Source organism: Sorex fumeus, unplaced genomic scaffold, assembly GCF_029834395.1.
Source record: "Sorex fumeus unplaced genomic scaffold, SorFum_2.1 ptg000020l, whole genome shotgun sequence".
In the NCBI taxonomy this organism is placed as follows: domain Eukaryota; kingdom Metazoa; phylum Chordata; class Mammalia; order Eulipotyphla; family Soricidae; genus Sorex; species Sorex fumeus.
The window spans coordinates 12,307,292-12,334,046 of NW_026606077.1; the positions used below are offsets into that span (position 1 = coordinate 12,307,292).

Sequence of the window (26,755 nt, forward strand, 5' to 3'; positions counted from 1 at the left end):
AAATAAGTGAGAAAACTAAAGCTCACAGCTATTTGAGAACCGAGTGCAAGAAAACGGATTTGAATACTCACTTGGAAGAATCAATGAAGTATATTACAAGTGCACCAATGCTGAGAGCAAAGACCAAGACAACCTGCAAAAGAAGAGAAAAATGCCATCACTGCGAGCAGAATACCAGCAGACCCACTTGTTTCGTTGATACGTGCACAGCAGCTCACCATTGACCCTTGAGGCCAGGGCAGACTTGGACCCATAGGCACTGGGTCTGGACCTGGCCCTGCTTTTTCAGGTCTACTTCTCCTCAGCTGAAGTCAAAACAATTCAGAAGCAAAAGAGCAAACAAAATTTTAGACTGACGCAATTTTCATATTGTGTACAGATTAGGTCCCAAAGGTACTCAAACACAGATATATTGATTTTGGGAGTGGTATTGAAATGTAGCTTTCGTGCCTAAGAAGCAGTCATTTTATAATGTAGAATTTAGTTAGAAAGCAGGTAAATTTAAGAGCTATGAAGTCATCACTAAAATCTAGATTCAGAATACGTTTATCATCCCAATAGGAGTCCTCATTGTCTATTCTTAATCTCAGTGCCAGATAACCATTTTTTTCCCCATAAGAAATAATAAACTGGGGGGTATGATGCTGCCAACAGGTCAACCTGTACCTGCAGGGCGAGTGCATCAGCAGCCTGATGATGCCTTCAGGCTTCCTGATACCCCAAAATTGCCACTGTGCAGACCCCAACAACTTGGGAACAAGTTTACCAAGAAATTAAACAGCCAAAAGTTAGGTTTGTGGGAGTCACACCCACAAACCACCTCTGGCTCAGCTATACAAGCTCACTTAGAGTTGGGATGGGCTACCTCCCCCCACTTCCAAAAACACATGGAAGAACTGCCAGTCACCTCCATGAACCAACTCCAGTGCCACCCTGTTAGCTCTACTATTGGCCTTGCCTCAAAGACCCCTAAATAAATCTCAAAAAAGATCAAAAGCCGCAGTTAAGCTCAGACCCATAAATGGCTAAACAGACCGGAGTAAATTGGAGGGAGCAGGTTGGCCTGTGCCCACTCAAGCAGAGTCCCCAGCAGCCACTTGTTTCCACAATCCAAAATTGCCGCCATACCCCAAGCCTGACTCCACCGTCTCAGTATGGACCTCACCAAGATATAATCTTCTGAAAATGTTGTAATGTGGATCTTAGCACACCAACAGCCCTGGCCCAGAGACACAGCAGCAAGTCCCAGAAGACACCACAATGCCAGAGATCTCTCTGGGCCCCACACCGAGCCAATACCACCAGGACACCCCAGATGGAGCAGGTGCAGTCTTCCCACCTACTCCAGATGGCATCCCGGTGACCAAGAGCTTCCACAAGCAAGGCCCAGGTATACGGGTTGCAAGACTACATCTCCAGACCACATGGCAGCAGAGGACCTGGGCTGTCCCTCCCCAGGTCCCTGCCCACCCAGAAGACTGGCTGTCCTCTCCACAATTAGCCTCCAGGCACCATCTTAGCACACCAACAGCCCCGGCCCAGAGACACAGCAGCAAGTCCCAGATGACACTGCAGTGCTAGAGATATCTCCAGGCCCCATACCGAGCCAATATCACCGGGGCACCCCAGATGGAGCAGGTGCAGTCTCCCTGCCTACTCCAATGAAATCCCGGTGACCAAGAGCTTCCAAAGCAAGGTCTAGGTATGCGGGTTCAGGACTAAATCTCTAGGCTGCATGGTGGCAGAGGACCTGGGCTGTCCCTCCTCAGGTCACCACCTGCCCAGAAGACTGGCTGTCACACCCACAATTTGCCTCTGGGTGCCATCTTAGCACACCAACAGCCCTGGCCCAGAGGCTCCCAATTAAATCCCAAAATGGATGAATGCCATACAGAGATGTCTCCGGAAATCAACCATTTACGATCTAGAAATTTACAATTGTGCCTCTGTAAGCTCTCATAATATTCAAAATGAGCTTGGAAAATAAATTATCTAGTCTGCCCCTGGCAGGTAGGCTTAAATGGTGGTGGGAAAATTCGAGCAAAATTAATGCCCCAAATTAGAGAGAGAGTATTGAGGAAAATATCTGCCATAGAGGCAGGGTGAGGACTGCGATGTGTCTGTATGTGAGGGGGCCTGACACTTGGGACAGTAGTGGTGGAAAATGTTCACTGGTAGAGGGATGGGTGTTTCATCATTGTATTGCTGACTCTCAAACATGAAAACTTTGTAACTCTATCTCATGGTGATACAATAAAATAAAAAAGTAATGTGGGGGGAAAAAAGAAATAATAAACTGGAAGACAATCAATCAATAATGGAATGGAAAACTGTACAAATGTTCACATATATACAAATGTGGTTTTGTATGCATATATGTACAAATGCATCTTTATATCCATATTTAATTTCACTTCATAGATATAAAAGTTGTATTGGTGTATATGTATGTGAGTAACACTTAATAATAATTGCAAAAATAATTGTAACTAATAATAATTTTAACACTTTTCAAGTATTTTGGAAACTGTTTAGGTATAGGAAGCCAAATTAGGAAATATATACAGGCTACTTTTATGACTATGATTATTCCTTTTTTTATACTCTTCACATAACAATAAAAGGGTAAAGGGTAAAGGCCCTCCCGTTGATCGTCAATTTTCTCGAGCAGGCCCAGTAACGTCTCCATTGGAGACTTTGTTGTTACTGTGTTTGGCATATCGAATACTCTCAGTAGCTTGCCGGGCTCTCCGAGAGGGGCAGAGGAATCGAACTCGGGTCGGCCATGTTGGCCGCTTGTAAGGCGAACGCCCTACCACTGTGCTATCGCTCCAGCCCGATTTTGTTATTGCCACATAACAATATATATTGTTATATTGTTATATATATTGTTATATATATAACATATATAACATATATAACATAACAATAATCATCCATAATATAAAATATCATCCATAATATAAAAATCATCCATAATATAAAATATAACAATAATCATCCATAATATAAAAGATAGTTTTGTCATCTATTTCAAACAAGACCAGCGGTACTAAAGCTCATCAAATGATTGTGTGGGGTTGATATTAATACTCCTGTCCTCACTCAACATTAGACATTGTTTAATCTTTGACAAAGAAGGATGCAACTAAGAGGATGTCCAAAATTTTGAGACATTTAGAAGCCAACAATTTAGCTTGAAACAAAACATAAACATTGCTCACATACACAGTCCCAGGGGTCAACAAATGCCTATTAGTGATGTCAATACCTTAAAGGGACTGCAGGCTGACAAGTATTAGCCATATCTGTCTCCTCCACGAATTACACTCTAACAGATCAAGGTGTGTTTGGGGTGAGGGGCACCACACACACAAGTTTGAATCATGTGCCAATTCGGCTGACAGGAAGTAAAATGTGCAGAAGATATTCATTTTAACGTTACTCATGGGGGGGGGGCGGTAGATAACAAAGGGAACACTCGGTTGAACAACTGGCCTCTATAAAAAGAACATGCAATTTTAAAAACCTGATAAATTCTTTTAAAAAGAAGAATCAACTGTTTTAGTAGAATACTGTCAGCCCCTATGGAAAACAGCATTGGTATTCCTCAAAAAAATAAAAATAGGTCTTCCATAGAACCCTGCAATTATACTTCTTGACATCTGCCCCCAGCCCCAATTCACAAACATTAATTTGAAAAGATGTATGGACACTTGTGTTCATTGCAGTACTCAGTACAATAGCCAGGATATGAAAACAGCCCAACTATTTAATGACAGATTAATGTATAAAGAAATGGGGGCTGGGGGCAGGTGTCTATATACACAATGGAATACTATGCAGCTATAAGAAAAGGTGAAATCTTGCAGTTCTCTGCAGCTCGGATGGGACTGAGAGCACCATGTTAAGTGAAACAAGTCAAAGGGAGCAGGAAAATACCAGATAATCTCATCCACCTGTTGTATAGAGAGAAACAAACCAAAGGAACAGATGTATTGAATGAAGATAAATCCTTAGTCTTGAACTACAAACTGGCATTGCTAAGTGCTGTGGGGTGAATGATGAAGAAATGAACTAAAAGTAACAGGAGAATAGCAGCAGAGGGTACTGGGCGTTTGGGGATGGTGGTGAAGTGTGGTTACTGTGTATACACACGTTAGTTATTAATAGTATTGTAAACCTGAGACCTGAAATAAAATTACTAAACTTTTAAAACTATATACCACTGGACTTCATTTTATTATTATTTCATTTTCTTTTAAAAACTAAGACATACTCCACAGAATCCAAAAAAAAAAAACTCTTACAATCTGATGGCAATTACCATTTTTGTAAATGCTCATGCTCCTGGCCAGCTTACCCAGCCTATTTCCCATAAGCTCACTCATTCACTCATTCATTCATTCGTTCCTTTCAAAATTCTTTACAAAGATATAAGCCGATCTGTACCTTTCCCTCTATTGTCTGAATGAGGCATAAAAGCAGTTTAATTCGGATGTAAGCTGCTATTTCTGAGACATAAGCAGTCAGATTCTGGCCCTGACCTCTTTCTCAAAATGCTGCACAGAGAAGAGGTGCGGCTAAACAGTGAGAGAGGACTCTTTCATTCATAAACAGCTGAGTCAAGACAAGACAATTCGTGTGTGTGTGTGTGTGTCTGTGTGTGTCTGTGTGTGTCTGTCTGTCTGTCTGTCTCAGAGAGGAGGGGAGACTGAGACAGAGATACACAACGACAAAGAATGTTGCGCTTTCATCAAAGAGGAAAAGAAAGGAGGAGTGCATCGAAGAGGAGAGAGGTAGGAAGAAAGGAAATAACCCCAAATCTAAGTTCCCTTAAACAGACTTGTTGTTTTGGCAATTGGATGACTAAAGTAGCTGACACTAATTTGTCCCAGCAGCCTCTACTTGGTCACTGTGACAGGAAGTAATGAGCAGATTATTTAAGCAAATCAGTTCATGACAGGAGGAAAAGAATCCTGCTACCCTCTTAAGAGGCGAACTCAAATAGCATTTTGCTGGGAGGACAGGGGAGGGAAGAACTACAAAAGAAAGAAGATTCCAATGCTCCCAGGAATTGAAGGTTCTGATAGGTGAACTTCCTCTCAGTGAGGTACAAGGTGTCCAAATGGCCCCCCACTCACCCCAAGCCAACCCCCACAACCTGCCTCCAGTCACAAGATGATCAATGAAGAAAGGACCTGCTTCTGAGTAATGAGGCAACTAATGTAAAGTGTGATTTTCAAATCTGCTCAAAGGCCCTTCATCATCTTAGCCTTGATTACATTGTCAGTCACCCAGCTGCAGCAGAAGATGAATCAACCGTTTGGATTTGATATGAAAACAGGAATCAAACAGAGATACCACTACAATGGATCCCAACAAAGGAGATCTCTGTCTCTATCTTCCTTACTGTGCTTCTGGCTCTATCTAGGGCTATCTCTCTGCCTCTCACTCTCCCTTCCTTCCTTGCTGTGTTTCTGTCTCTCTCTATGACCATCTCTCTGCTTCTCTCTCTTTCTCTTTCTTGCTGTATTTCTGCCTCTCTCTCAGGACTAACTCCCTGTCAAGTTCAAGTTTCCAGTAATAACACTACTCTAAGTATGAAAATTTTCAGTCTAACTACAAAAATGATTCGATTTTAATTAATCTAAGGGGTAATTATTAAGTTATACAGCACCCATAAATAGTGACATACATATTTATTTCACATATGCGAAAGACCCTAAGTAAAATGCAAGAAGTCCGATTAAGGTCATTAAATGAACTGCTTTGTACAGCCATCCTTATATAGACAAACCCTAATGTATATTATAATGCAATTCTAACTCAGTTGTCTGGTCACATGTGGTCAGTATATAACGAACTACTAACTAGGTGGGGAATATTTCAGTGAAAAGGAAGAAAGTGAAGACTCACATGTTCCTGTCTCCTCTTATCACTTTATTCTCCAGGAGTGCCTTATTTTTTTAAAATTTTTTATTATTGGATCACTATGAGGTACAATTACAGAGTTACAAACTTTCGTGCTTGCGTTCCAGTCACACAATGATTGAGTACCCATCCCTCCACCAGTGCACATTCTCCACCACCAATAATCCCAGTATCCCTCCCACCACCCCCACCCTATCCGCCCCACTCCTGCCCCACCCCACCTCTGTGGTGGGGCATTCCCTTTTGTTCTCTCTCTCCATTTGGGTGTTGTGGTCTGCAATAGAGGTATTGAGTGGCCATCGTGTTCGGTCTATTATCTGCTTTCAGCACATAGCTCCCATCCTGAGCGGGTCCTCAAAACACCCTTTACCTGGTGTTCCCTTCTCTATCTGAGCTGCCCTCTCTCCCAGCATGTGAGGCCAGCTTCCAAGCCATGGGGCTAACCTCCTGGTCCTTACCTCTACTATTCTTGGGTGTTAGTCTCCCATTCTGTTATTTGTATTCCACAGATGAGTGCAATCTTTCTATGTCTGTCCCTCTCTTTCTGACTTATTTCACTTAACATGATACTTTCCAAGTTGATCCACTTATATGCAAATTTCACGACTTCATCTTTTCTAACAGCTGCATAGTATTCCATCGTGTAGATGTACCAAAGTTTCTTTAACCAGCTATCTGTTCTCGGGCACTCGGGTTTTTTCCAGATTCTGGCTGTTGTAAACAGTGTTGCAATGAACATAAAAGTGCAGATGTCATTTATACTATACTTTTTTTCCTCTCAGGGATATATTCCCAGAAGTGGTATTGCTGGGTCAAACAGGAGCTCAATTTCTAATTTTTTGAGAATCGTCCATACTGTTTTCCAAAAGGGCTGAATCAGTCAACGTTCCCACCAGCAGTGAAGGGGAATCCTTTTCTCCCCACATCAGTACCAACACTGGTTGCTTTTGTTCTTTTGGATGTGGGCCAGTCTCTGTGGTGTGAGATATCTTGTTGTTTTGATGATATCCCTGATGATTAGTGATCGCTGTCAATCACCGTCCTGTCATTGTTCATCGATTTGCTCGATTGGTCCCAGTAACACTGAGACTTGTTACTGTGTTTGGCATATCAGATATGTCATGGGTAGCTTGCCAGGCTTTGCCATGCAGGCGAGATTCTCTCAGTAGCTTGCCAGGCTCTCCAAGAGTGGCAGAGGAATCGAACTCGGGTCAGCTGTGCAGGCTGCATGCAGGGCAAACGCTCTACCCGCTGTGCTACTGCTCCAGCCCAATTAGTGACGAAAAGCATTTTTTCATGGCTTTTTAGTAAGTGGAAACAGAGATAAAAAAAATGGGACTATCTTAAGAAGCTTCTGCACCTCAAAAGAAACCGTGACCAGAATACAAAGACAGTCTACAAAATGGGAAAGGATATTCACCCAGTACCCATCTGATAAGGGGTTGATATCAAGGATATACAAGACACTGGTTGAACTTCACAAGAAGAAAACATCCAGTTCCATCAGAAAATGGGGCAACAAAATGAACAGAAACTTTCTCCAGGCAGGGGTCGCTTCTTCCTGCACATCATGACTTTTCTCAAAGCCCTGACCAAACTGACCAAACTGCCACTGAGATCCCTAACCGGATTTCTATCATCCCAGGAAAAGAGCCCTGAAGTTCAAGGACACTTGGTAAAGCACATGCATTGATCCTCCAGTGGCAGAGTCAAAGAAAAACCCTTGCAACATACCACATTTTTCAAAGCACTGTCCTACAGCTAAGAACTGTGGACACAGTTTGCTGAATGGGACAATCTCAGCCTCTTGTTAGCATGCACCTGTGCAGACCTTCACAGGAACCTGTGCAACCTATTCCTGGCCTCATGCACCAGATCACTTTGGCTACTTTGCATTGTGCTAATTGCCATATTCTTAGGTTTACTGAAAACACCCATCTGCTGTGTGGTGCTACTGTGTACTGAGTGATATTTACTGAGTGCCAGATTCCTAAAAACAAAAGTGATTTAACAAATGTCACTGGAACAATGGTGCTCATGAGTCATCTATTTTTAAAACTCTAAGATCAAGCCTGACACGTGCTTGCTCAGAAGAATGCCAGGAACACAGACTCGCACAGACTCACAGACACACACACATGTGGCAGGGGATCGAAAACTGTCTGACTCTACCCCCGGAAGTCTGATGACAAGTGGCAGGTGAGAGGGTTAGGATGGGAGTTTCAGCAGGCCCTGGAGATGTATCTGAGAGCTCGTGAGAGCAGAAGAGTCTGCCATCGCCATGAACCACTCCAGGTAATCGATCTCTTCAAGCAAAGAAAAATCCAGTACATGAATACAGAGATTAAGAATTCATGAAAAGTGGTTCTTCACCCTGTTCTAGAACCTGGATTTCAATGGTCAGACTTAGGTTTCAATGCCTTCAACTGGCACATGTAGCACCATGGACCTTCAAACAATAAACCCCCAGAGCGATGGCCAACGGATATCCACCAGAGTCTTACCACCTGTGGAGCTGGCCTTAGGGAAAAGGAGAGGCCCCATCCACCTTGGGACTAAGGCATCATGAATGGAGGGGTGGGGGGGAGAGAAGAGGCTGGCCATTTCTGTTTTTAACAAGTTCCTCCAGTATATCTGATGTGTGGCCAAGAATAGGAGTCACTGATTAAAGTCATTAGGGGGAAACACTTAGCTCAAGTCAGAGATTAATTTACAAATGTCTCCTTAACAATCAGATCATTAGAACACATGTATGAAGCCTGTAGGCTTTGAGGCTCCTGGTAAGGAGTACTACATAAAGGACAGAGAAAAGGAAGAATTAATTCTCTTCTGAGCAGATTTTACACACACATTCTGGTCAGCTCACAGCAGAACAAATGACCCTAATTAATGATTTTACATGTTTGATCAGGGCCAAGTCAGCTATTGGAGCGAGTGAGTGCTCAGAAAATAGACATTTTTTAAAATCTGTGACCCCACATAATTTTTTAACTAAAATATAATTTATATAAACATTTATACTTCAGTTATGGGCTGGAGCGATAGCACAGAAGGTAGGGCGTTTGCCTTGCAAGCAGCCAACATGGCCGAACCGAGTTCAATTCCTCCGCCTTTCCCAGAGAGCGCAGCAACCTACCGAGAGTATCTCACCCGCTCAACAAAGCCTGGCAAGCTACCCGTGATGTGTTTGATATGCCAAACACAGTAACAAATGTCACAATGGAGCCGTTACTGGGCCCGCTCGAGCAAATCGATGAACAATGGAAGAACAGTGGCAGTGATATATATATACATATATATGTATATATATACATATATATGTCTATATTCACTATATACAAATTAGACAAAATTCCCAAGATAAAAAAAATCTGGGGACATTTTGTTTATAAGAGACTATCATTCCAACATTGAAATTATAAAGTTCTGTTTGGTGGATTTAATGGCTCCAAGAAGCATTCATCACACAAGGTCCAGAGGGAGTGACAGAGAAATAGATAATGAAAACAGCCAAGTCAGGGCTGGGCTTTGCCCTCAATGAGCACGGCAGCTAGAAGTTTAAATTACTTGGGTATCCCCTGTGAATTTAGTAAATGCTACTCATAAAAGTAGCTTCACATGGAATATCCAAAGATGAAAAGAAGATAGAAGTAACCACTGCCTTTGCAAACTCCAAGTGTCAGGGGAAGGGATAAAAGAATCAAGAAGAAGGAAAAGGAGAGGTTCTATCTCTCCAGTTTCATTTAATGTTTCAGGGATGATGAAATATCCTAATTTAAAAGACTGACAACTGCACCCATTTGTGGAATATAAAGTAACATAAAAGGAGAATAACATCTAAGGATAGTGGAGATAAGGGTCAGGAGTATGGCTTGGAAGCCGATCTCATGTGCTGGGGGAAAAGGCAGGTGGGAGGGAGAAGAGACCACTAAGTACATGATGGTTGGAGGGATGGTAGATGCATGCTGAAAGTAGAATATGGACCAAACATGATGGCTGCTTAGTGCCTATATTGCTAATCATAACACCCAAAAGGAGAGAGAGAGAGAGTAAGAGGGAATGTGTCTGTCACAGAGGCAGGGGAAGGGAAGGGATGGGGGTGGTGGGTAGAACACTGGGAACACTGGTGGTGGAGAGAGGGCTCTGGTGGACGGATGGATACTCGAACACTGATTGAAATGTATTCATTAAAATTTGTAAGTCTGTAACTGTATCTAATGGTGTCGCTGTCACTGTCCTCCCATTGTTCATCGATTTGCTCGAGCGGGCCCAGAAATGTCTCCATTGTGACAACTGTTACTGTGTTTGGCATATCGACTACAACACGGGTAGCTTGCCAGGCTTTGCTGTGCGGGCAAGATACTCTCGGTAGCTTGCCGAGCTCTCCGAGAGGGGTGGAGGAATCGAACTCAGGTCGGCCATGTTGGCCTCTTGTAAGGCAAACGCCCTACCCACTATGCTATCGCTCCAGCCCTATCTCATGGTGATTCACTAAATTTTTTTTTAAAGGCTGACATATGTCCATGTCTATGAGAGCATAGGACTCTGCTCAGGAGGCCTGGGTTGGAATCTCTAATCTGCCCTCAATTAGCAGTATGCTCTTGAATATATCATCAAATGTCTTTGGGACTTTAGTTCCTAAATCGTGAGGTGGTGGAACAATGGTCAGGTGGGGACTTGAATGGGTTACTACACTGAGATTGAGGACTGAAACCTTTTGGCTTGAAAAGACATCTTTCTTCTACGCCAATTGTACCCCAGTTGTGCCTCATCAACACAAAAGCGGTGCTAATCTGGATCACAGAGGCCTGCTTCTACCACACAAACACCAGCAGGAGCTCTGTGATCACTGTTCCTAGGCACAGAGTCAATTGCTCATACAGTGTGTTGTCTCATAAAACTGAAACGAGACTATAGTGCCGCTGGCAGGCTCTCTTGGGTCTGGTCTCAGCCCTGCCATTGCTCTGGGGAACTGCAAGGTGCTCTGACTCAGGCCCCTTCCCTGCCAGCTCCAAGATTCCTTGGAAATCCCAAAGCCCATGTTTTTACAGGTTTGACCTTAGAAGCTCACACTCTGTGCCTCAGTATCTTCGTCAGGGATGAGGGAAAGGATTTTTTTTCTTTTTCTTTATGGTCTGGCAAGTGTAATAAAATGTTTTTCTCATACCAAAATCATCAGTGGTTCTCAAGAGAAGAAGATATAATCTTGCTACCAAATAAGGTATTTTTTGTTATAGTAAATAAGAAAAAGATTTGTAAAGTGTAAAACCAATATTTTGACAATGCCATTTAAACACCCAAAGGTCCCTTAAGTCTCCAACCTAACGTTTTGATGCATTACCCAGAAGAGCTTACACAAAGTGCTACAAACTGGGAGTAGCTATGCCAAACAACTGCTTGACTATAGATGTGCTCAAAGTGAAAGAAAGAAAAAACACAGTCATGCTTTCAGTGGTTAGAATTTAGAATGGTATCATTAAATGAGACATATGGACTTTCAAGACTAAAACTGTGCTTTATTTAAAATGTAGAGAAACCGAGCAAAAATGTCTGACTTTGTGGACAAACAGACATGATACTTCAAAACCACAATACACTGGAGACATACTCAGTGCAGAAGGGACTGTATTCTTTTAGGGAGGTTGGGTCGCGGTCGGGGAGGGGGGAGTTTGTTCAGATACAGAAATGCACAGGGTTACTCCTGGCTCTGTCTTTAGCAATTACCCCTGATGGTGCTCAGGGGACCATATGGGATGCTGTGAGCTGAACCAAGGTCAGCTGCATGCAAGGCAAATACCCAACCCTCTGTACTATTTCTCCAGTCCCAGGGACTGCATTTTTTAAAATATGTGGTAGAAAATGAAGTGTTTATGCCTTAAATTTCTTCAAATGATTTCCTGGGCTTTTGGTAGGAAGGTTTAAAAAAATCTCTGACATAATTTATAAGACTCTGGTTCCTGTTCTCTTTCTGCTTCTCTGGCCTTCTTTCCCTTTCTCTCTTTCCTTATTTAAAGTCTGGTTAAGGGAAATTTCAGCTCTTCCTATTCATCCTGGGTGCATTCCATTAACTACCCCACCCCCACATCCACAGGGACTGAACACAAGCACTTCTTTACTCTTGGAAGTTTACCTCCTACTTATAAGTGATTGATTTTTCCTTTAGCTCTCTATTCTCTTGCTACTTGCCTGCCCTCGGCCTGTGTGAAGGTCCCCTCTAGTATAGTCTGTTCTGTGTGAAGGTCCCCTCTAGTATAGTCTGTTCTAATATCTAGTATAGTATAGTCTGAGCTGAGCATAGAGCCGATTTTATATTTCTTTAAGCAATCATTTGATTCATTTTTCCCTGGCTGGTCAACAAGTTCTATGAAGTCCTAGGCAAGGTGTGGCAATGGCACAGGGGGATGCCTATATTTATTTTTTTAAAAATTTTATTAGTGAGACACCATGAGGTACAGTTGTAGATTTACAAATTTGGGGGCTTGGGTTTCAATTATACACCAATCAAATACCCATCCCTCTACCAGTGCCCATTTCCCACCACCACGGATCCCAGTATCCCTCCCACCTCCCATCCCCCCATTCCATCCTGCCTCTGTGGCAAGGCATTCCTTTTGTTCTCTCTCTCCTGTTGGGTGTTGTAGTTGGGTGGCAATCATGTTTGGTCTATAGTCTACTTTCAGCATGCTTCTCCCATCCTGGGAGGATCTTCCCAACACCCTTTATTTGGTGGGATACCCATATTTATACATCACTAAATTTCCAGAAACCATCCAATTGCCTTGATCAATATTTGTTAAGAAAATGAGTATTTGAAAAATACTGGAGAACAGTTGGTGATGATAACATCACAAAGGATCTAGAAGGACACATCCTTTTTGAGTGAGACTTTGGAGTTAAAAAAAGCTTTGAGAGAAGTGAGACACAGCCACAAGAATGATGGTATTGGATACAAACCAGGCTGGTGTGGAGTAGGCTGAGAATGTTATAAATAAGGTTCAAGGATGTGGTTCACACCTGGAGACTCTTGTTCACACATGTGAAAATTGTGGCTGGGGTTAAAATTGAGAGGTAAAAGAGCCATTACTAAGGAGTAAAAGAGGTCGCTGTTGGTTGGATGACAGCATCAGTGGGGAGTTAGTTGGATGGCAGGAAACTCAAGAGAATAGTATTTGCACAGGGACAGGAGGAGAAATAGAGGTATGCCATGTTCAGTGATATCAGAACTACGAAGAAATAAGCATCTGCACAAGGAAAAAAGGGCAAAACAACATGTCTAGAACAAACAGATGAGTAGCTAAGAAGTTAAGGTGGTAAAGTGGTAGCTGTGGAGAATGTTAAGTGAAGTAGTAGGGAATTTTGATAGGATTTCATTTAAGAAGTAAAAGTGAAGCATGTGACCCAAGGAGGTGAGATAAGATATTTAGAAGAATCTCTCCTTCCCCCCCTCTTTCTCTCACCCCCTCTTTCTCTGTCCCTTTCTCTCTCTCCCTCTCTCTCACACACACACACACACACACACTGCAAGAGACTGAAAAATAAACTGATATTCCATTAAATGATGACATGTTTGATCTCTAACAATATTACTAAAACAACTATATTCTCAGAAATATACCTGGTCCATTTTCAAATCAGTCAAGTGCAAAATGACCGCAGATACAAATGAAGCCCTGGAAGATGCTGGAGAGAAAAAATTATAGTGGGGCAGGGCTCTTGCCTTGCATGCAATAGACCAAGGGTCAATTACTGCCACCAAATATGGCTCCATGAGCACTGTTAGGGGTGATCCCTAAGCACAAATCCATGAGTAAGTCTTGAGCACATTTGAGTGTGATCCAAAAGCAAAAAATCAAAACAAAACAAAAAAACAGAAACATACAACACAGCTCTGGAAAATAAAAAGACTCCTTAAAAGGATTAGTGGCAAAGAACAAGTTTATTATAAATCAGGCATCTGCTGGGATATAGACATATTAAGCACAATATGGGCTTTTGGGAGAGGATGGGAGAATTTGACTCATGCAGTGAGAGAAAGATCTCAATTATTCTCAGCTTTCCCCCCTTTATTTATTTTTTCCTGCTTGTTCTTTTTAAAATAAGCTTCACAGAAGAATCTGGCACATGAATTACAGACCCGTTGCCCAATCTCTCTTCTGAGGGCATGTTGACTTAACTCTGGAGCACGAGCTGTGAAAGCTTCTGCAGGTTAGGGATCCCCAGTTGCCATGTGGGTGTCATCTATCTTCCATTCTGGGTTCTGCTGGTCATGCTCATCTCATGTGTTTATCTAAGGCTTAATTTGTTATAGCTGAAATAAGAGGCGGAAACAATGGCATGCAATTATAACAGGAAGACAGAAAACTTGCCCAAAACTCTGTGTCCTTCCTCAGAATTGAGGTTTAATGACACTGAGATGTTTCATCATTGAATCAAAAAGCTTAAAAGGTTGATTTTTGCATATTTCTAACCAATGGCATTCCTACTGATGCATTGGTATGCCGTGATAAAATGTTCCATTCAAAGTCTAAAGTTTAAAAGACCTTTCCTGTCTAATTATTGAAAAATCTCAGGAAAAAAGATCCATCTGCTAGTGGATAGAGCTCCCAAGTTTGCAGCTAATGAGCTTTCTGAGAAATCATCTGGCTTAAGTGCATCTGGGTTTAGCCAAGTGGATTTTTAATTTAATTAGGCTTGTGAGATGAGAAAACTTCTGTAGCAATGTCAGGTCACTAGTTACCATTTATTGTTACCAATGACTAGATTTATGGCATCTTTGCCCTACTTCTCCAATCCTTCCTGTTCTTCTAGCATACTAAAGGTAAGTGGTATTGAGAGTAAGGACTCAAACAGGCATTTGTACTCCCAAGTTCATAAGAGCTTCAGTCCTAAGAGTCAAAAGGAGAACTGCCAGATGAAAGAATAAATAAAATGTGGTCTAGGCATATGTCTTAATAAAGAAAGGAAATTCTTATACATGTTCTGTCATGGGTCAATCTTGTGTGTTTATTTCATTTGGCTGGTTTTTAGACCACACCTGGTAGTAGTCAAGAGAGTATATGGGGTGCTGCCTGAAATCAAACTAGAGTCAGCAGCATGAAAGGCAAGTGCCTTAACCCTTGTATTATCCCTTTGGAACTCATCATGAAAGAATCTTAAGGACAATATACTAGGAGAAACAAGGCAGTCACACATACATACACACACACAAATGTTGCATGGTTCCACATATATGAGGCAATTAGAATAATGACATCATAGACACAGAAAGTAGATGGTGATTGAGTGAATCCGCAGGAAATTCCAGGTATGCAGGACTTGGACTGAAAACTCCAGGCTCAACGCAACGGGGAATGGATGACCTTCCCCCCATATCCCGCTACTTCCAGTAGCTTGGCAGTCACTTCCACAAGCTTCCACTAGTGCCATATAATCTCATGAACAGCCATGATCTAGAGACTCAATAATAAATCTCTATGAAGAGAGCACAGAACAATATGCTATAGTCATGCCACCAGACCCCATGCCAGGATGTTTCATTTAGGGCACCCCGGAGGGGGGAAGGTGAGGCCCCTCCCTGCCCCCAGGAGCCAGCCCTGGCAGCCAAAATCCTCCAGAACTCAACCGCCACCATGCTCACAGCCGCTCTCCACATGCTTGGAAGAACCTCACCAAGAAGTGAATCTATTCCTGGACATCTCATACTTTATACCGCCAATATACCAAGAGCAGCACACCACATTTGATGGGGTTTAAAGTAGAAGGCAATCAATCTCAGGGGGAAATATATTTATACAGATATAGATATACGCATACAAGGCTCAACCTTAAACAACATGTTACTAATCTCTTATAGAAGGGCTCAATGTCTCCTGGCTGAAATACAACAATCTTCACACACTTTCCTCTAAGAAACTTTTTTGGATCATTTTAAGTGGATTGTTCATAACAAACAATACAAAATAAATTATTTCACTTCTGCTTTGTGGGCAGGGTTTGGGGTTTGGGATGGAAATATGGTGGTGGGAAGGTGTAATGGTGATGGGATTGGTGTTCAAATATTAAATGTAATCAAATATTGTGAACAACTTTACAAAAATAAAATAAATTTTAAAAAAGAAAGTAGATGGTGATTGTAGGGGTGAGGGGGAACTTAACTAAATTTTTATATGCTTCATGCATATAAAAGTCATAAGTGACTTTTAAAAGTCCAGAAGAAAATAGAGATAATGTTGTGCTATATTGTGAGTGAAAGTAGACTACTATATTGTATACTTATCCCTGGGAAAAAATAGATATTTTTCTACATATTTCTTACCACAATAAAGGAAAGGAAAGATTGAGGACTATCAAGTAGGCCCCTGCGATATATTTACATTTCAAAAATAAAATACAATCCCCTTCTCAGAGGGATGCTAATATCTTTCTTTCAAAGAAAATGGTTGTCTCTAATATTACATCCATGTCTCCCTGGGAAGTTTGCTCTTGCCCCTTAGAATGTTTTGTCTGGTCACTGTCATTAAAGAGACAAATACAATTGGGAATTTTAAGAGTTTGTCTTTTCCACAAGAAAAAAGAAAAGAAGCAGAATATTGTGCCCTTGGCCTTCAAACCACTTTGAAACACATAATTTTCTCTAGAAGATAATGGAATAAACACAGGATGCTTACTTGGCCTCCAGGTCTAACCTTAAGGCCAAGCTGCAGTATGACTTGGTCACAGCTCTTCTGGGCATTAGTGGAAACTTTAGTCACGACCTAAAAATCTCCATCTCCTACAGTAATGATTTTGCCACTCAATGAATTGCTTTTAAAACAGACTTAAGGGTATTTCTGGAGAAGTAGTGCCACTGATCACCCATGAAGTCAAGAAGTTGGCCATTCATTCAGCCAACTGTCCAATTTGGCCACCAAGGTGGTAAGGCTCCAAATCAACTCCCACCCACATGGGGTTGGCCACACATGTGCACGTTGCCATGCTTGGAGACAAAGGTAACACATTCCATTTTCTCCTTTGTAAAACTGCCCCACCATCTAACAAATTGGTGGGTGTTGGCAAACACAACCTGAAACAGGAATGAACCTAGAATGCTCCTGGTGCTAAGACTTACAACATGGTGAAAATCCAGTTCCTAAGAAAAGATACTCCTTTGCTGATAGCCCCCTCCTCTCATCTCAGATGAAATGATTTTTCTCTCTTGGTAGTCACTATTTCATTCTCATAGAAAACTGCCATTCCTGAAGGAAACAGTAAGTTTCTCTGATAGCATTCCTCTTGCTCAGACAAGTCCCACTTCATTCTGGGGGACTAGAAGGGAGAGTCAGTGCCAATCTTCAACACATACATATGCATAACACCCACATTACACAAACACACACAGTGTGGCTGCCCCGTGTGAAGGCCAGTAGCCTACCAACACTGGCCAGCTGACTTAGTTGTGTTTTGAGGGGACAGGGGTTGGATACCACACATTGTGGTTCTCAGGGCTTACTCCTGGCTCTGTGCTCATGAATCCTCCCTGGTGTTGCCTGGTTCCAAGATTGAACAGGGTCAACCACATGCAAGGCTGTACTATTTTCTAGTTCCTTGATCTAGTTTGAAATACTATTTCAACTACACAGTCCATGTGGATTATTTCTTTTTGCTTTCTCTTTAAAAAACTTTTATTTTGGCTTGCTTCTTCCAACGAATGATCAAACCCTTCATACACAGAACAGGGGACAACTCTTGGTTCTCTCCAAACACCCTCCATGGGCTAACCTGCAGAGGAGTTTCTGAAAGACCCTAAATAGACTTTAATCAAAATACTTTTCACATTCCCTGCTGGAGTCATGAGTTTTCATCTCAGTCTCCTATCCATGATCTCTTTGAGGGCCAAAAGCGTGACATTCATCTCTGTACCCCCACCATTTCCTTGTTCATTTACTTGCTCTTTTCACACTTGCTGCATGCCAAGCTTTGAGCTTGGAACCGGGTATAAAGCTTAGAACCAAAAAGTGTTTCTGACCTTCTGTACAGCCTGGAGAAAAGACAGATCCAACCACTATTCCTGCAGCAAGTAAGCTCTGCAGGGGTGAGAGGACTGCAGAGGATGAGCAGAGAACCAAGTTAGCTGAGACTCAAGGGGTGTCTTCCAGGAAAAAGACTGACTTAAGAGCTCACTAGGATGAGATAAGCATTTCATACAGGGAAACATCACATCCAGAGTTTCTTAAACACCATCCCACTGATGTCTACTGAGTGAATAGAGGGACCAGCATGCACTCACAGGCAGGGTGAGGGCTAGGTAAAACACTCCACGCATTTAATCTAATGAAGACATCACCAAGAAGAAAGCACTGTCTACCGTGAAGGCTGAGACACCTTAAAGGTGCTTTTAGGTTCAAACCACTGTCTATTCTTTCAATCCACCACACCAAAGCTACTTTGTGAATGGCTAGCTGGGAGGCATCCAGAATTACAGAAACCCTCCCCATCTCAATTTTCCTTTCATGAGCTTCAGGCTGATGTCTTTTTGGATAGCCAAGATGAAAGACGCTTGCTCCCAAAAAAATGAGGATTTGAGAGATAGGCCTAGACCTCTTTATCCCATCTCCAAGGAAATTGTATATCTATTGTTTTATGGGTAGACTTGATTTGTGTCTATCTTAGTGTCATACCCAGAACTGGAAAATTCTTCCACTAAACCCAAGTCTGACAGCAAAAATCATTCAACAATGGAAAGAGCTGCTATAAGAGACACTGAGCTGTCGATCCCTGGCAAGTTCTTGTGGATGCAGACCACACACCAAGAATACTATGGATGGAATCTGTTTAGTAGATCCATGTCTGAGGCCACTTTAATAGGCCAAGATGGGAAACTTCTTGACAGTAGAAACTGTGCTAGTGCCTCAGGCTGTCTTCCCAGTTTGACTTATCTCCTTGAATAAGTATTAAAAGTACCTTTTCACTTCTAAAATTGTTCTGTGTAAATGACAAAATAATCATTAATTTAAGACACACTTGGACCGTTAAAGAAGGCTAACAAATCATGGCACTCTGGTCGCTAAATATCCAGAAATGAAAAAGCAGTTTATAATTTGTAGTTTTCTTAGAGCCACTTCGGGAGGACTTCTTGTTCTCTGCTTAATAACCTGATATCTTGACGTAACACATGTGGTGAATGATGATGCCTAAACCTTCTATATTTCTTGCAAGTATTTCCTCTTTTAATACACACAAGGTATCTGCAAAATAAAGGAGATTCTCCAACAGAGCCTGTTAGCCTTTCCAGACCCTCTGTGGTACCTTGATGAATGAATGTGTGTGTGTGTGTGTGTGTGTGTGTGTGTGTGTGTGTGTGTGGTCTTGGCTGGTATGGAACATAACTAATAAACTACAATTAAATAAGGGCATTGAGTTTCTATCTCATGCTGAGAAGAAAAAAATTGGAGCAGGTAATGCAGAAAGAAAGCACCCCCCACCCCTAATTATCATGAAAGCCAAATCTTAGGGCCAGAGAGATAGGACAGAGATCAAGGCACTTGTGCATGTGGTCAACCAAGCTTGATCCCTTGCACTACATATGATCCCTAAATCCCTGCCAGGAGTGATCCCTGGTCACAGAGCCATGAGTGAGCCCTGAGCACCACTGGGTATAGTCCCCAAACAAGACAAACTAGTAAAAATGAAAAAGCAAAGTCAAATCTCAAGGCCATCTACAAGCCTCAACTGACTATTGTGGAAGGGACATGTAAACCACTTTACTCTCAAAACGAACACTGATTGAAAGAGCAATGAAATCTTTGATCCCACACCGAACTCTAACACATTTAGCATTTGGACCTGTCTCATAAGCCCTTATACAAAAGAATAAATGTGGAGGAGAGGGGAGGGAAGGTGCAGTATTGATTGCTCCTGGATATCATTCATTTTGTTTAATTTTTATACTTATTAAAGGCATAACTGACCAATAAAAATCTGCACATATTTAAGTTCACTGTGATGATCATTATTTATATATTTTATACATAATGATAATATACATACAGTAAAGTGATTGCTTCATCCAAACTAATTAGCACATCCATTACCTATCATAGTTTTATTCTTTTGTGTGTGATGAGAACACTTAAGATCTATTCTCTCAGCAAATTTCTGCCACACAATACAGTATTATTAACTAGTCACCACGCTGCCCATTAAGTATGTAAAACTTATTCATTTAAGAACGGAAAGCCTGTCCTTGGACTAACATCTTCCATTTTCTCCCACTCTCCCTACAGCCCCTGGAAACCACCACTCTACTCTCTGTTTTTGTGATTTGATGGTTTTAGATCCCATATATCAGTGAGATCACACAGTGTTTGTCTTACATGTCTGGGACATTTTGTTTCACACAAAGTCCTTAAGTTCATCCATACTGTCAAAAGTATCAGGATTTCCTTCTTTTTATGGCTGTTATTTGTATTTTTCAATAATCATATGTACATTATGTATAAGAAGTGTGTCTTTATTCATTCACCTGTCAATGGGAATTTGAATTGTTCTATTATTGATTATCATTAATAATATGCAATAAGCATTGAGTATAGATATCTCTTTGAGATTTTACTTCATTTTTTTCAAATATATATGTATATATAGAGGCGAAATAACTATACTATAGAGTATTTCTACTTTTAATTTTTTGAGGGACCTTTATAATAGCTTGCATAATTGAGTCAATTTACATTCCTGGTAATGTAACAAGGCTCCAATTTATTTTTTCACACCAATAAAATGCTGTATTCTCTTGTCCTTTTGGAAATATATATTTTACAGGTATGAGGCTACATATAATTGTGGTTTTGATTTGCAATTCTTTGATAATTCGTGATGCTAAGACCTTTCTACATACTTGCTGGCCAATTGCGTTTTCTTTGACAAAAATTTTATTCCAGGTTCTTTGCCCATTTTCAAATGATATGATTTGATTCTTTTGTTACTGAGTTGTACGCATTTCTTATATATTTTGGATATCAATATCTTTCAGATATATGATCTTTAAATATTTTATCCTGTTCCATACATTTTCATTTTGGTAATTATTCCCTTTGCTGAACAGAGATTTTAAATTTTGAAATAGTTCCACTATTACATTCTGCTTTTTAATCCACTTGTACTTTTGATGTCACACCCAAAATGTCATTGCCAAGACCACTGTCAAGGAGTGCTTGCCTGTGCTTTGTTCCTTAGGGTTTTTATAGTTTAGGACACATAGTTAGGAATTCATCTCATTTAAAGTTAGTTTTTTATATATTATGTAAGAAAAGGATGTGAGTTAGTTCTTTTGCAAGCAAATACCCAGTTTTCCTCACACCATTTATTGAAAATGTTAGACTTTTTTTCTTTGGTTTTTGGGCCACAACTGGAGATGCTCTTCACTCAGGAATCACTCCTGAAAATACTCAGGGGACTACATAGGATGCTAGGGATTGAACCCAGGTCTGCTGCATGCAAGACCAGCACCTTCCCTGCTATACTATCCACTCTGATTCCGAAAACATTAGCCTTTTGTTGTTGTGTAGTTTTGTGCAACCGTCACAAGGAGGTGACTATGCAGTATTGGTTTAAATCTTTTCCAGAACACAAAGAAAGGAATTCAATACTCCACCCTAAAAAAAAATGGAAAGATTATCCAGACAAAATCCAAGAAGAAAATATCATACTCACACTAGACTTTAGAGCACACAGACAAAACAGACATGTATGGAAATTCATCCAACAGCAGAATGGACATTCTTTTCAAGTACATTCAGAACATTCTCCAGGATTGATCGTATGGTGAGACACAAAAGAGGTCTTAGTAAATTTCAGAAGACTGAATTTATATCAAGAGTCTTTCCCTACAATGATGGTATAAAGCTAGAAACCAGGAACAAAAGAAAAATCCATAAATATTTGTAAATTACACAACACACTCCAGCACAAATAATGGCTCATTAGAGAAATAAAAAACTCAAAAAATTACCTTGAGGAAAACAAAACTGCAAAAACATGATACCAAAAACTTACACGATAAAGCAAAAATCAAGGTAAGAGAGAAGTTTAACAAGAGAATGCTTACAACTGAGCATAAATGAAAAGTCTCAGCCAAAATCTTCACTAAACAAAACAAAATAAACAAAAAATCTAAGCATTTAGCAGAAGAGTAAAAGGAAGGAATAAAAAGAGCAAAAGGTCAGTAAGCTATCATGCTGAAACCCTAGGTTTCACCCCCAACATGGCATAATTCCCTGAGCACCACTAGGAGCAAACCCTGAGCACAGAAACAGCAGTAGTCCCCAAACACTGCTAGGTATGACCCAAAACAAACGAACAAATAAATAAGAGTAGAGCAGAAATATATGGAGACTAGAAAGACAATTTAAAAGATATGAAACTGGAGTAAAAAAATGTTTTTAAACCCACTTGCATGACTAGTATTAGCTGATTCTAAAGTCAAAGATGCCACAAAAAAAGAATTACAAGTCATTATCCTTGATACATGCAGATGCAAAAATTCTCAATAGAATACTAACAAATTGGATTCAACATTCTTTTATGTTTCCAAGGGAAGTATTAGGCTTCACAAGATACAGTGTCACATGTGGCCAGCTCAACAGTAGTTCAGAGAGCATTTCTGCCCTGACCATGTAAGCAGAGGGAGTCACGGAACCATATAACCAAACATAAGGCAAATCTTGGGAGACACTGCAGCAAAATAGAGAAATACCACTCAAGTCTTTAACATAAGCTCCCAGTAATCTCCAGCCTTGGGGAAAGAGAAGATTTAGTCCAAGCTAAAATAAGATTTTTCATATCACAAAAGCAGTGCCCCCCATGGAACCCTCCCCCCCACACACACATTCTTTATGAACTGTTCTGACTTGATGAACAAATAATAATAAATAAGGCCCTCCCGTTGATCGTCGATTTGCTCGAGCGGGCCCAGTAACGTCTCCATAGGAGACTTTGTTGTTACTGTGTCTGGCATATCGAATGTCCTTTTTCGGCCCTCATAGTTATATATGCTCATCTAACAAATTCCTACTAAGTTGTTAATGGTTTAACATAGTAATGCTGACATCATGTTGTACCTGGAGGCCACTGATGCTGTTGGTTAGAAAGGCATTTCCAGGCTCTTACTCCAAAGGGTTGAGGAACTCCAGAAATTTGCGTTTTCAACAAGCACACCCTACTTCCTTCCCTGTAATCCTGATGTTTTGATGAATGCCAGTTTAAAGCATCAGCTCTTCTCAAGAAAGGCAAACTGAAAAGCCCGGATCACCAAATTAGATCCCAGAGTAATGACATCACTGGCTCTCAGGGAAGGCCAGGCATCTGTTTTTCTAATGGTCAAGAAAATAAAGTCTTCTGGAAAATTCGAATGTGCAGCCTGAACTGAAAAACAGTGGTGGTACATATTTGAAAACCTAGTGACTTACATAAGAGCACCCAGAAGGAAGCTTAAGGTAGAAAGAAGGGCATGTGATGTGCATAGACTCAGGGGCCTGAACCAATTTCAGTGCAACACTAAGAGTCAGGTTCCTGGGTGGGCAAAGTGAAATTCCCACTGTCTCCACATGTATGATTCCACAGTTACCTGTCACTGAGAAGCTCTACTTCCTTGGTATCTCCTATCCCACAAAACAAAGCAAAGCTGACCATAAGTCTGCAGTACATTGAATCTGCACGGGATACACATGGCCTGGGAAGGCTGGGCCTGGCCATCGTGGAGTGGCGGAGCCCTCTGCTGCTGCCTGAATCTCAAGAGCCTGGGCTGTTAGGGCCAGTGGCCCTGGCTGAGCAGCGTTCCTTGAGCAAGCACAGCTTTTGGACACATGTTTCTTAGCCCCTCTGGGTTGGGAAGTGGGCTTGAATCTTCAAGCACAATGATGGGTAGAGATCAGGTTTCCTCTCTACTGCTTCCCTCTAGGGGTAATGAGGCCCCCATTCCAACCAGGAAAGTATGGTTGGGATTCAGCCCCTAGGTGACAGAGCCTCCACCACTTCCAACCAGAACCAAGTAATATTTAGCAAATTGAAGGTCATATGCATTGTATGAGCTCCTCAGATACCCCTGCCATGGTGCTACACCTGCAAAGCCTAAGTAACAGCAGTGCGTGTTGGTCCCTGTAACTGCTAGAAGAATGGGAGATTCGTTTGGGGGATGATGGCACAGTGTCTTCCCAAAACAGCTCAGTCTTTCTGCTTCCTTCCAGAATACTTTGCAGTGGCAGGAAGGCAAATTTAAGCCACCGATGTCAATAGAAATAGAATCCAAGCCTCGTTTGTCATTTTTTCATTTTTTACTAGCCACATTACAAAATAACCAAGTGGAGCCAAAGAGATAGGAAAGGAGGTCAAGCGCATGCCTAGCAAGTGGCCAACTTTAGTTAGACTCCCAACACCAAATAGGGTTTCTTGAGCCCCACCAGGAGTGACTGCTGAGCACAGGGCCAGGATTAAACTCTGAGCACTGCTGGGTATGGGCCGCAAACCAAAATAATAATGATGTGACATTTATGCCAAGTATTTTATTTGTAATCTAATATAGTCAAACCATCTTCATTTAATTGTGCAACTGATACCAAAACTTATTAATGAGAGAGCAGATAGTCTATCCCCCAACACACAGCCATGTCTTATGTGACACAAGAGTTGCAGTCAGTGAAAATCAGCCCTTCTTCAACACCCAAGTTATAGGTCACAGAAAATCCTTTTCTCTCTCTTCAGTTCTGACTTCTATGTGGAAATGAACCAAAGTGAAATACCATTTGAACACCTGGTTCCCCTCCACACTAACTACATTTCAAACATTTGCTAGACTTATTTGTTTAGAAGCAACTGTATAGACAACACCAATATGTTCATCCTTGCAAAAAAGCTCCTTGGAGCAGCATGGTTTCTAGAATCCTTGAGCAACTGGAAAAGACTTTCTTTCTCCTTGTTTAGAGTGAGAAAGTGTGGAAATGTCCTGAATGGCAAGGGTGATCCCTCCAGGAAACAAAGAAAACAGAGGTTGAGGATCTGAAACTGTACCACATCACACGTGTGACATAGCCCCTATAATCTGCTAAGCCTCGGTTCCCTTATTTGTAGGAAAAGAGGGAGAAGAGCTTTGACCACTAACTTTATAACTATAAAGGTTACAATCACACAATGATCAAACACCCATCCCTCCACCAGTGCACATTCCCCACCACCAATGCTTGTAACTATCTCATGGTGATTCAATAAAATTTTTTTAAAAAATGAATCTGTCCTGTCCTCCCTTCCCGTTGTTCATCATTTTGCTCAAGTGGGCCCAATAATGTCTCCATTGTGATACTTCTTGTTACTGTGTTTGGCATATTGAACACTCTCGGTAGCTTGCCAAGCACTCCGAGAGGGGCGGAGGAATCGAACCGGCAAAAAATAAATATTTTTGTCAAGAAAAAAGAAAAGAAAAAAGGAGATATAAAGGTTAAAGAAGTTAATATTGGTCAAGTACGAAAAACAGTGCCAGGTCGTGTGTGCTCTACACTTTGTAAATCAATAACTATCCAGCATGGTGGGAGTTGATAAGGCACCCTAATGGTTTTCTTCCCAGAAGGATCTTACTAGAAGATGAAAACAATCTCTCACTGCTCAACAGCAATCAACCTTCTGCCTGACAGTTGTATTCAACGATTCACTCAAGAAATATTTCCTGAGTCCTTTTGTAAAGCACCGCACATTCACGCACTGGGGAAAAGGGCTTGGATCACTCGAGATGTCTTTTCTTTTCTTTTTCTTCTTCTTTCCTTTCCGTTTCTTTTTCTTTTTGTTGTTTGTGTATTTGGGGGGGGGGGTAGAGGGCACATCCAGCAGTGCTCAGGGCTCACTTGGGAGGCCATATGCAATGCCAGAGTTGGACTCAGGATGGCTGCTACAAGACAAGCACCCTACCTGCTGTCCTCTCACCCCTCCCCCAGAGACACCTTTCTTGACTTCTACAGCTGGTCCTGCATGTACCAGTCAGCCTGTACCTACACTAGGGACTGGCCTGTCCCGTCACACCGCTCTATTTCTTCCACTGGTTAATCATTCCCTGAAATTACTTTATTTACCCCCTCTGTTTTGTTCATTCAACATTAGAAGATAGACTCTAGAGGAACAGAGACCAACAGGTTCTGTCCTGGTGAAACTCCCAACAACCAGATCAATGATGGAATACACAAGGTGCTTAACACATGAATGAATGAATTGAATGAATGAATAAATTAATGCTCTCTTTGATGAAAATATTCTCCTGTTTCTCCCAATTTGATATTCCAAAGCACATTTCATCTTTTTCACATTGTAAAGACATTCTATTCCATACTACTGAGTATGTAGCACTGTCCTCCCGTTGTTTATAGATTTGCTCAAGCGGGCACCAGAAACATCTTTATTGTGAGATTTGTTGTTACTGTTTCTGGCATATTGATTATGCCACGGGGAGCTTGCCAGGCTCTGCCATGCCGGAGGGATACTCTTGGGCTCTCCAAGAGGGGTGGAGGAATCAAACCCGAGTTGGCCATATGTAAGGCAAACGCCCCACCCGCTGTGCTATCGCTCCAGCCCACTGTGTATATAATGATAATAATTGTTGTGTATGTATCTTATCTTCTCAACTAGAGAACAAGCCCCTCAAGGTTTTATCCTAAACATTCCTTTCATTATCCTTGAATGTCCAGCATAATGCCCATTCTCAACAAATCATTGCTCAAGGATAAATGGGAAGTACATAGCAAAGTCCCAAAATTAACTTTCTTGGTGATAAATAGTAGATTATTTCTGCAAATAATTTTTAGGATAA

The 26,755-nt window shown here is 41.4% G+C and overlaps 1 protein-coding gene across 20 annotated transcripts in view; it reads right to left on the reverse strand.

Moving 5' to 3' along the window:
- KCNMA1 (potassium calcium-activated channel subfamily M alpha 1) overlaps positions 1 to 26,755 on the reverse strand; it is a 771,897-nt gene that overhangs the window by 408,508 nt on the left and 336,634 nt on the right. For all 20 annotated transcript variants that reach the window (XM_056113556.1, XM_056113555.1, XM_056113550.1 and 17 more), the window contains exon 3: positions 72 to 133. In XM_056113556.1, coding sequence (XP_055969531.1) covers positions 72 to 133 — 62 coding nt within the window. The remainder of the gene's footprint in view (positions 1 to 71; positions 134 to 26,755) is intronic.